Source organism: Oryx dammah, unplaced genomic scaffold (genome assembly GCF_014754425.2).
Source record: "Oryx dammah isolate SB20612 unplaced genomic scaffold, SCBI_Odam_1.1 HiC_scaffold_21, whole genome shotgun sequence".
NCBI lineage: Eukaryota > Metazoa > Chordata > Mammalia > Artiodactyla > Bovidae > Oryx > Oryx dammah.
Window position 1 is genome coordinate 46,567,874 of NW_024070205.1, and position 12,157 is coordinate 46,580,030.

A 12,157-nucleotide genomic window follows, 5' to 3' on the forward strand; every position below is an offset into this window, starting at 1 on the left:
AAAACGAGCCCGGTTGGCAATTAAATTCGGTATTTACTGAGGACATTTTATATGCCAGGCACTAAGTTCCTACAGTCATGGAGTTTATATTCTTGCACATGTGTGTATTTGTGTGTGTATTATAGGGGAGCAGAGAGGCAAATAAATAAACAGGAAACTATCAAATGGTGAAAAAGCTTATGATTAAAATGAAACAAGCTGATTTGACAGTACGGGGGTGGAGGAGGGGTGTTTCCTTAGATTGGACAGCTAAAGACTTCTCTGACAAAAAGATATTTAACCTGAGATCTCCTCATGGAAGCTATTGGTACCCTTACTTGAACAGTGTGCTCATCAAAGCATCCACCATACTATTTTTAATGCATATGTTTTCACTTGTGTATTCCCATGCCTCCATAGACTTAGTTCTTGAGGGGAAGAACACTGTCTTTTCCATTTCAATCTCTCTCTCTCCTAACACAAAGCTGGGCACATGGCAGATGCTGAATAAAGGTTGAGAAAAAAATTGATGAAATAAACCAGCTCTCAAATGAGGGAGTAAAAAAGGAAAGAGACCACACTGAAGTTTTCAGGCCCAAATAACAATTAAATTCAGATAGACAACAGCTGATGGTCCCCACTTCCATCCCACACACCCCAACGTTAAAAGGGAGAAAATGGATGACAAAGCTTACCCGAACAACTCGATATGATGTCTGAATCTCCTCCCATCCTCCCAAAGTCCTTCTTACGCCCTGATTCTGACTATTTTGGGTCTTTGTTTTCTTCATGCTCACAGGTCACTTCATTTTCTTCAGACATTTGTTTCCCCAGAGCCTGACCTTCGTCAGCCTGACTCTGGCCTCTAGCTTTACCCACAGCCAGCAGAATCCCAGCCCTTTTTCTTTGGCATCCACAACATAACGTAGTGACTCCTGTTTTTCTCTACAATTACGGCCGTAGCTTTGTTTTCTGGCTTATACAAACCAAGAATGACTGAACTATCGACTCAGTCACATTCTGACATTATTCCCTTAAATGAATCCTGCTTTAGATTCTTGGTTTTCTTTATCCATAGTGTGACCAAATAATTTGTCACTGAAATTGGGACTCTTTTTGAAAATGAAAAAAAGGATGTTTATTATGGACAGCAGGTATACACCAGGTTTTATGGTCCTTCTCTTCATCCAGCAGTTTACTTCTCAAGAGTCTCAATTACCAACAATGACTTCCTTCTTGACTTTCTGTAGTTGTGGCCAGGCTATTTCCTTGCACTTTAACTTCCATTTGAGTTTCAGATTTGACCCTTTCAATGCTGAGGAACTTTTCAGGATTTATCAAAACCTAGTGTAGAGATTCATACATGGAAACTACTCATAAGGTTAATAACATAGCTAATATTTATAGACCTTTTATCATAAGATAGCATTATAATAATAAGCCTCATATATTTTATTGAATTCTTTTTGCAATCTAGTGTTCACTCAGTGTACTTATATCTGGTAATCTAGTACAGATCTGTCTGCCTACAAGTGTTCATGTTTTTAAACTACTACAATATAATCTCCCACTGAAAGATCTTTTAATAGAGGAACATCAATAAACTATAAATGAAATATACATAAATCAAACAAAACTACACTAGAATAAAATTAATCTGAATTTTAACACTTAATAGCTTTTTTTCAAAACTTATCCTTTTATTTTCTACTTGACAGTATCTTAAATAGCAATACACTAACTTTAATCTGAAAGTAATGTCATTATTGATTCACAGTGATGAAAATAATTAGAAATGACTGAGTCATTTTCTATTGCTACAACTGTGTTCTTAGCTTTCCTTTACTATTATTAGAAATATTACTTTATCTGTTTGTTAATTTTTAAAAAACGTCTTTATTTCTCTTTATTTTTAAAATTTATTTCTCTTATTAACAACTACCATAATATCTATTTCCTAAACTAATGGGTTTCTGAAAGTCTGGAGTGCTATACCCCAACACTGAAAAATTCTGAGCATTTGCTCCTCAATAGATGGATGTTAGAAATTTTATATATATATACATACACACACTGTATACACTATAGAACACACTCTTAAACAGAAATAAAAACTATGAAATTAAAAATAAATATAAGTCCTATTAATTTCCTGCTTCCCAAAGGGTTACCTTGTCTATTCTCTAAAAGACCACTGTTTAAGCTCATCATCTGAACTAGTGTATCTCAAATGTTAATCTACATATGAGCCCTACTTTTAAAGCAGATTCCTTTTCACTATATTTAAGATGGACTGGAGATTTTGTATTTCTAACAGGCTCTCTAGTGATGCTAATGCTGCTCACATGCTAAGTAACAAGAACTGAAACAAGAGATTAATGCTTAGCCAAATTTATGTTTCTGTCTTCCAGGGGATAAAATATACAGCAGATTCTAAAGTCAATCTTTCATTACTGGGGGCAAAACTACTTTTTAAACCATACAACAATCATTATACACATTAATCAAAAACATCAAAAATAAAATCTGTAATATAAATAACTATCATAACTAGGTATACCCTTGGTTAAACTCAGAGTATCATAAACACACTGATTTTGTTTTTATACATTTCTTTTCTATCACCACAGACAGCAGTGAATAGAAATTAACAGAAGAAACTAAGGAGAAAGAATAAAATGGATTAAAACATGTATTTTCATCTGCTTCCAAAATCAAATTAGTAGGCAGGAAAACTTTGTTTAAATATTTTCAACTGAAGTTCATGTTTATATTAATGGAGTCAACAGTAATCTGGTTTTCTTTGATTTTTAGTTTTTAAATGCAAAATGAGCATGGTCAAGATGTAGCATTTAAAAAGTCAATCTTAAATTATTACAACTTTAACAGGTCCAAACAGCTTATATGTACAGAACTTTACATATGAAACTCAGGCAAATTCAGAATATAGCAGAACAAAATCAGAAAGTATTTTGGTCTTATTATTAGGTTTCCAGTTCCCTAATAAAATCCTGAAGTTTTAATACACTAACTACATGAAAACATTTTATATCCTCTAATAATTTCCAACAGTTAAATATACCACAAGAAAACTAATACCAATTATTTACCTTGTCAATCATTTTTCTTGCTTCCACTTCCTCACTGTTGGGATTCTCTAACTCAATGGTATAAGTACCCTTGTCACTTTGGTCATCATCATTATCCTTTTCAGAAGCAGCGGAAGTAGCTTGATTTTTTAACATTTTATCCATCTCCTGGCTTGGTCTGTGCCCAAGACTCCCTGAACTTCTTAATAATGCAGTTTGTAGGAAGGGAATTGACACCGATGGCTCCTCTGATTTCTGTTTTAACAATTTCCCATGTGGAACACCATGCCCCCCTCTGTGGTGCGCAGAGCTAGTCTGTAAAGACAAAGAAACCACTTTGGCATCTGCTGTTGGAGATTTTGTTTTTTCAAGTTTTGTATGTGGTGCTGAATAAGTAGTTTCCTGACACAAGATTCCCGTACTCTGAGTGAAAGAATATGACCTTCTTTTTCTGGGATTGTCTTCATCAAAGAATGCAATCATAAAAGCAGTTTGACTTACAACAGCTTGGTCTTGATGCTTTTCAGTAGCCTGGGCCTTCTGTAGTTTTTTCTGTTCTGAATGGTGGCGCCTTAAGTGTTCCTCAAGAGTTGCACGCTTGCTACAGCGCCTGTGAGCCCCAGCATTTTCTGAGTCGCTTTGTGTACCATCATCATGTTTGTTTCCTGGACACAGAAAAGAAACCGCATAATAGAGAAGGGAAAAAATCCTATGTAGAAAATCAAAGCATATACAAAAGTGCTGCTTGTTCTGCCCCTCCCCCCTTTCAATCCAAAGTCATATGTTCTTTTCAGTAACAGGCTCTGCAAACTTCCCTCAATTGCAATGTTTACATTCAAATTTCATCAACCAACAATGAGTCCTTTATAAACACTTGAATAGGATTACTTTTCTTTCTCCAAATTTTGACTTTATAATGGTTCATCAATGCCTTAAAAGATAAGCAGTGCTACATCTATGATAGTCTGTATTTGTAACATTAAATATTAATCCTGCCTTTAAAACTTATACGTTACTTAAACAATCAAAAACTTATCTTTAGCATTAGAAGGGAAAAGACAGAAAAAAGTGTGATCCCACCAAAATGCTTATCATTACACAGGAGAAGAGAATGCAAATGCAATAAAAAAGTGTAACGAATCGTTAATTTCAGTGATGTTCAAAACTTTCAAAAGTACTGCATTCCTTTCCTTTTTAATTTATGAAAATGCAAATTTGCAGTTTCCACCAATTACTGTACAATTATTTACAAACATCTTTCTAGCTATAATTTTTGCAATTTTGTATGTGTGCTCATTTAAACTCTGGTGGCTTTAACAAGTTAAATAAAGCATGCTAAAAGGTCTAGCGTGGAAAAAGCATAGACTATGAAATCCTATATAAACCTACCAGACAAATGGCATGTTGCTAAATATAACGAGATAAAAATATGTTTTCTCCATTAAGCATATAGAGTCAAGATAGAATACTGCAGTTGAATTTTGAAAACATCAGCTTCCTACCAGAGGCTTTTTGTTACTCTTCATAGCTCTATTAAGGACTAAGTGTGAAACTTTATTAAAACTACTTGATTTTTCACTGATTTAGAATTCTTATCATGTAAACAATAAGTACATTAGAGGAAATATTCAAATGGCAATTATTATATTCTTATAGCATGAATTTAATGGAAAGTTGAGTTATTCTATGTGTGTTTTAGACTGAGTCACAAATGAGAGCTTAAAAGATAGTTATTTAGAAGAAAGCTTAAATGAATCTAGTCAACCAGGTGTATGTCAATACTTTCAGAACTAAATCTGAAAATCTTCCTTCAAATTAGCAACTACTGAAAATACAATACGAAAAGAAAAAAAAATAAAATGGTGTTTAGTTTAATTAATGGAATTCCTGCCTTGGTAATTAATCTAGGGATAAGGATAGGCAGATGGAATGCAGACGCAAACAAACCCACTAGATCAAATACAAAACTCAGGAAAATTGGACATTGTACAACCTATTTCATATTGCACTGGATATACTGAAAAGGAATCCAGTTTGTAAGAGCTGTAAATAACTAAACTCCCATATTTCATGTGTAATGGGACCAGATAACCCATATTACAAACATACACAATATGACAGACTTCCCTGGTGGCTCAGATGGTAAAGCGTCTATCTATGATGTGGGAGACCCGGGTTCGATCCCTGGGTTGGGAAGATCCCTAATCCACTCCAGTACTATTGCCTGGAAAATCCCATGGACAGAGGAGCCTGGTAGGCTACAGTCCATGGGGACTTGCAAAGAGTCGGACACGACTGAGCAACTTCACGTTCACACAATATGAAAACATCACCTTTACAGACTTCAGTTCTTGTTCAGTTCAGTGGCTCACTTGTGCCTGACTCTTTGCCACCCCATGGATTGCAACATGCCAGGCTTCCCTGTCCATCACCAACTCCCGGAACTTACTCAAACTCATGTCCATAGAGTCAGTGTTAGTTATATTATTTCTTGTAACAAGTTACATAACATAGTTATACATGTTATAACACATATATAAAATATAGTCATATGTTATGACATACTTATACGATAATTCTTGTAACAACATATAAAAATTTGGTGCTTATCTGGTGTCAGGTCTTTTCAGTATCTTTTAAGTTACAGGTTAAAAGATTACAGATTAGCTATTTTCTTTGTAGAAAATTACTCTTCTTTTTCATTTCCCTGTGTTATACAAGATAACACATCTGATCAGATGAAAAAACTGCAATTTTTGTTTTTAGTTAACAGAAACACCATTAGGAACTGTTAAGATTTTTTCTGTTTTGTCTATCATTAATCATGCATTAATATGTTGAAATTCTTCTAGTATTTTTTAGGATAGATTGACTATAACTAATCAGTAGCTGTGGCCAAAAGAAGCTTCAACTCTCCTAACGGGTAAAGTGTATGGACTTTGTGAACATTATTATCTTCACTGTCCCAAAGCACATGCATTTCACTTTTGCAGGAGCAAAGTTGTTTTGTTTTGCCTACTTTCAAGTTTTTGACTGATCTAAGCAGTTGCTGAATGTCTAATTATTGTAAAATAGTTTCTATTTGCTATACTTATATTTATTTAGAGACTAGGTATATACTTTTGATCTCTTAAATTGTGGAAAATCTTTATCTAATGATGGCAGCTCTAACTTTGGGGGAAAGTAAAATGTCATTTGTAAATACATCTTGAAAAATAAAATGGATAAATCTGGGATCAAAAATGAGGCATATTCACAAAGACATTTTCTTAGATGGTTTGTAAAATGTCTTGAAGGCAAATTTAAAAGTAGGGTTCTATGCAATGGCAACATACTGGAATGTATATCTACCTATAAATCAACTCTGATGGATAATAATAATTTGTATAATTTCTGGTAAGGATTTTAAAAATCTAACATAATATATGAATACAGTCTGAATGTGAACATTAATGCCTCTAACGGGAATCAAAATAACAGCTAAAACAGAAAATAGTCATTATAAGTAAAATTATAGTTACAATAAAAGGGTATAGTAAAGTGTTTTTTTTTTTTGGCCATACCACATGGTACGGAGGATCTTAGTTCCCTAACTAGAGGTGAAACCTGTGCCTCTTGCAGTGGAAGCAGAGTCTTAATCACTGGAATGTCAGGAAAGTTCCATAAAGGTATTTTTTAATGGTGATTTATATCTTAGCTCATTTGTGTACATTTATTAAGGATGGTCTAAAGAACATGTTATTTCTAAATTTTCAAAGTTTACACTACTTTTTACATTATACTAGGATATCAGTCTTATTTTACCCAATCCATAAAAAATGATCAGTTTACAAATGGGTAGCTTTTATATGTATGCTTTAACCTATATATATATATAGGTCTCAATTATATATGTTATTATCTAGTAGGAGTAAAGATAACAATTACATGTCAAAAGTTCATATGCCAGGTAACTGCTTATGATAATTAAATATGGTAATAGGCCCCGACAAAGAATTAGGTAATCACACCATCTCACAATCTTGAAATGCCTTAGAAGCAAATATGAAATAGGTATTTTTTCTATTAGGTGAAGAGAATCCCAAACCATAAAGTACAGGTTAAACCAGGGTCAGTTTTGTCAATGATAATGAAGTCATTCATTGATTATTCAAATTACTGAGTACCTATCACATACTCAAATCCCAGGAAAGGGCTAGAGATATAAGGTAATATACACTCTCACCTCAACAAGTATTCTTTTAAAGCTCTTTAACTTTTTGTATAGTAACAGAATGATCAGATTAACATGTAATCATTTCCCTTACAGTAAGCTTGTTAAATAAAATCAAGATATAGTAACATAAATCGTATTCAGCAAATTCTAAATTAAAATTTAACTAGCAAAACCAATGGGGGGAAAATGATTAGTTGATACTCTGATGTATTTGGTCAAGTATTTTTAATAAAACATTTAAAATTATTTCAAAAATAAACATTTGACTGCAATTTTCACTAGTGAAAAAGTTCTTAATTCAATGAATTCCTAGTATCTCTAAATAAAATTTGTTTCATGATATGAGTATCTTGAGAACAGTCTGAAACACTCCACCAACAATGTGACTATACTGCCAAAGTAGAACTCTAAGCCCATAATTCAGTAACTTAAAACATTTAAAATCTACATGTTGACATTTTACAGGAAGCACACAGTAGAGAATAGAATTAAACATGTATTTTCCTTAAATCAGGAAAATGATGAGAACAGTCTTCTAAGGAATTCCACTGGTGAAATGAATGAATATTTCCACAGGAAAAAGAAACATATGTAATGGCATACATTTTCCAGGCAAGAATACTGGAGTGGGTTGTCATTTCCTTCTCCAGGGGCTCTTCTTTACCCAGGGATCGAACTTTGCTCTCCCGCATTGTAGGCAGACACTTTACCGTCTGAGCCACCAGGGAAGTCTCAATGGCATACATATAAATTTACAAAACCAATTTGGTTTTGGCAAGAAAATGAAGGCAGACTGTTCTGAATGAGTAAGCTGGATATGGGCAGAATGGCTGGCTTTTGAACTTTAAGATCAAATAAACCTTCAAAAAAGCAGAAGCAGCAGCTTTATATCATATAATTATTTTTCTAATCATAGTTTGGTAACTGAAGACTGAAATTAACCATAAAAAAGGAAGTTCTGAAAAGTTACCTTTCAACCTTTTCAAGTAAACTGGAACATCACTTTTAATACTTTTGGAATCCTCTTCTGTTCTTTCCCATACTATCTGAGGAGGGTTGTTCTGTGCTAGCCAGTCAGCTACTTTGTTTTCGGGTGCCATCATTCCAGTTTGAATCCCCGGCAGGTCTTGAGTTCCAGGAGAAGACTTCTTTGACTTGTGGCGCTGATCAGAAGTAAATTTTGTCACATGATCTCTAATAGTTACTTTCCCTGGGGTACTGTCATCAAATTCAATGGTAAATGAAGCATGCCCTGCACCTGTTGTATGAGAACTTGTTGTGTCTTTTGTTGGGATTTCATGAATAGTGCTCTCTGTTATTTGTGATGGTTGCTGAAATTCTTTTGTAGGGATTTCAAAATAACTTGGTTCCCTACAGAAAGGAAAAAGTACTTCTTCACTTGCAGCTGCAGATTGTTCTTCAACTTGCTTGGCATCTATGCTGCACCCTAATAAGAAAAATAAGAGAAAATTCAAAATATTGGGGCGCTTCTAGAACTTGAAGGAGTATAGTAATGGCCACTTCCATTACTCCATGGGAATCAGAAGGCAGATCGCTGCTTAGATGAAAAAGAATGACAAATGTCATAAAAGAGAAATAATTTTGATTATAAACATGGCATTCCTGTTACCAATAGATGCAAGACAAGCAGCAGTGCAAAGGATAGCAAAGCAGTTAAGAGATGGGATTTTGCATGGCTAGGTCTATATTGTTTCCAATGTGGATCCAGAAATCATCAAAAGTACAAAAGAAATGAAATCAAATGGAGATGGAGATGCATGTTCAATGTACATATATATAGAGAAAAAAATATGAATTTCCTTATCAAGTAAGCAGGATGAAATATTGCAAAAACAAGTAAATTCCTAAAGGAGAACAAGTGTTCAAATGAAGAAAGAAACATGAGGTTAATACATAAGCAACATTCTGGACAGGATGATTTTACTTACCATTCTTCACCATCACAATTCAGAGACATTACTTTCAGAATGACAAAAATAATATTACTAATGTGTGATCCTTACAAGAAGACAGATAACATTTTATAAAGAAAAGAATGAGTAAAGACATGTGGTTTGCTTGTAAAATGCAATCCAAGCAGCAGTGTGAAAGAAGTAAGTTAAAAATAGAAAATTCAGTTGCCAGCCTATTAATTCCAAAAGAAAATTCATGTACATTTCTATACAGCAGATATGCCCAACTGTCAAAAATCCTTAGAGGAAAGCTGAATTATAAATCTCAGATCACCAACAAGAGTTGGCATAAGCAAGTAACTCTGGAACACTATTCCTCTGTTGCCTCAGAGACAAATAAGAAGGTATGAAAATAAATGCATCTCTATATAAAATATGTGAAGGCATATAAATGAAAATGATAACTGAAATGTTTTAAATCTGTTATCAGATATTATAAATGCAAAAAAAATTAAGATTAAACTGCTTTGGTTTTCAGGAAGCAAAAGAACTATTATAAAGATGGTAAAGAATGAATTCAAATAAAAACTCTTTCCCTAAAGCTCAAAAGAGCATTCCTTTTAAAAACACATTGATAGAAAAATCATTTACAGATAATTTATTAGGAAAGAATATATGAGGGACAAAGTTGTTTATAGTAATTTTCTAATTAGGTAGAGCATTTTGTCTCTTGAAACATTTTTCCAAATATTAAATACTGATGGAATTCTTCAGGTGCTATACTCAGTTTCTTAGCAACACTCTGAATATGAAACAGTCATAAAACTGTTTGCTTTTAGATTATACAAGAACGGAACAGCAACATCTCTACAGTCCAGTGTGTGGCACAAGGTATTGCGCACATGCTAAGTCACTTCAAACATGTCCGACTTTTTGTGATCCAAAAACTGCAGCCCACCAGGCTCCTCCCCATGGGATTCTCCAGGCAAGAATACTGGAGAGGGTTGCCATTCCCTTCTCTAGGGGATCTTCCTGACACAGGAATCAAACTCACGTCTCTTATGTCTCCTGCATTGGCAGGCGGGTTCTTTACCATTAGCGCCACCTGAGAAGTTCCAAATTAAGAATCATCTCCAGTGTAAAACACAACCAACGAGGACGGCAAAGAATTCGTCTGCAATGCAAGTGAACCCGGTTTGATTCCTGGGTTGGGAAGATCCCCTGGAGAAGGGATAGGCTACCCACTCCAGTATTTGGGGCTTTCCTGGTGGCTCAGATGGTAAAGAGTCCACCTGCAATGTGGGAGACCTGGGTTCTATCCCTGGGTTGTGAAGATCCCTGGAGGAGGGCACAGCGCAATAAAGACCCCAAGCTCCACTTCCGGAAATTAAAAAAAGTGAAAAATATTACATAGACAGTAAACAGAATATATAACAAAAACAATTTTTAACAGTAAAATTATCCTTGTCAAATCTACTTAGTTTTTCCTCACCAATGAAAATTTAAAAACTGTATCAGAAAAACTCTATACTATCAAAGCAGTAATTCTACACACTACCTAGAAGAGGATATATAAGATTCTTAATAACCTAAGTAATGTTCCAAAAACTTCTTTATTAAAGAGCTCATTTATTTTTTTCCTTAATATTAAAATGTCCACTTGAATGTTTACTTTGAAGGCCTGTCAATTAGAATTACCATGAGAGTAAAATGCATTGTCTGCTCTCTATATATTGATAAATTGATGGTTTTATTTTTCCATACACTGGTTTATTTACTAATGTAATAATGTACTGTGCCTGATCAATTTCATATAGAACTATCTTTCCTATCTACCTGACCTCATTCATTCATTTTCCGCATCCTCACAGGTAACAGGGTAACACTGAAGACAGAAAGCGGCAGTCTCCTACCCCCACTACCTGAATGCTCAAAGACGTGACTAAACTATAAAGCAGTAACTGCAACAAGCTGGCCCAGGGATATAGCATTTACCATCTACTTGTCACTAATGATTCAAATGAATATGTTCTCAATTTTCCTCCCTTGAGAAGAAAAACTTCACATACTTTTAACATGCTTTCACTTTTTAACACATTAATAAGCAGAGGTTACCAACTGCACGTAACTATTTTTAAGGTTATTATTTCCTAAGTTATTCCTACTTCAAAACTGACTTTCCTCTAAAGATTAGAATCTGAGACTTCTATAGGCTAACACCCAATTTATCCAGTAATCAGTTATCTAACAATGTCAAGTAGCACAACAGAGTAGAAAGACAGACAGCATTTATGATCTGATGATTATAGTCAAACAGCCTGGTTTAGCAGAAAGCAGGAAGAAGATTTCAAATCAGGTAAGTCCTACCTCTATCACAGTTCTTAATTCTCATTTTTCTCATTGTAAAATGAGAAAATAATACCCATCCGTAAGATTGTTGTGAAGATTCAGTGAGGTATGTATTAACTGAGATAGCATAAGTCACCCAGAAAAAGTCGGCCACAAAGTAGGCACACAAATAAATATTTCTCTTACTTTTTCTCCCCCAACTCTCCAACACAGCTAACTAGGGAAACAAGAAACTAAAACCAAACATCTAACTCTAAAAAACCCAAGACAGATATGGCAATACCCATATCCTCATATCTGTGATCTTTACTATGAGCAAAGTTCCTCATTGAGAACCTTTTTTTTTTGACTATTTACTCAGCTTACATGTGACAAATCTGGACGGTATGTAAAAGCAAGGATTAATGTCAGATATACTACACTCAGAAAATGAGTCAACTGGTCGAGATAAGTCAAAAAACAATAAAGAGCAGACGTGGCTCAAAAACACAGTAGTTCATAACCATTCAGTATAGAGGCAAACAGTCTTACATCAAGTCTCCCAAGGACATTACTGTAACATATAGTTCAATTACTGATATTCATAATGAGGCTTCTGAGTCATAAAGTAA

General features: G+C 34.3%; 1 protein-coding gene across 11 annotated transcripts in view; it reads right to left on the reverse strand.

The window, feature by feature from the left end:
• The window catches only part of CEP170 (centrosomal protein 170), a 136,555-nt gene that overhangs the window by 48,332 nt on the left and 76,066 nt on the right, over positions 1–12,157 (reverse strand). For 6 of the 11 annotated variants that reach the window (XM_040263585.1, XM_040263584.1, XM_040263581.1 and 3 more), the window contains exons 8-9: positions 8,255–8,731; positions 3,090–3,733 (exon numbers count right to left, since the gene is read on the reverse strand). In XM_040263585.1, the coding sequence (XP_040119519.1) occupies positions 3,090–3,733; positions 8,255–8,731 (1,121 nt within the window). The remainder of the gene's footprint in view (positions 1–3,089; positions 3,734–8,254; positions 8,732–12,157) is intronic. The other 5 variants (XM_040263590.1, XM_040263588.1, XM_040263589.1 and 2 more) reach the window with 2 other exon arrangements.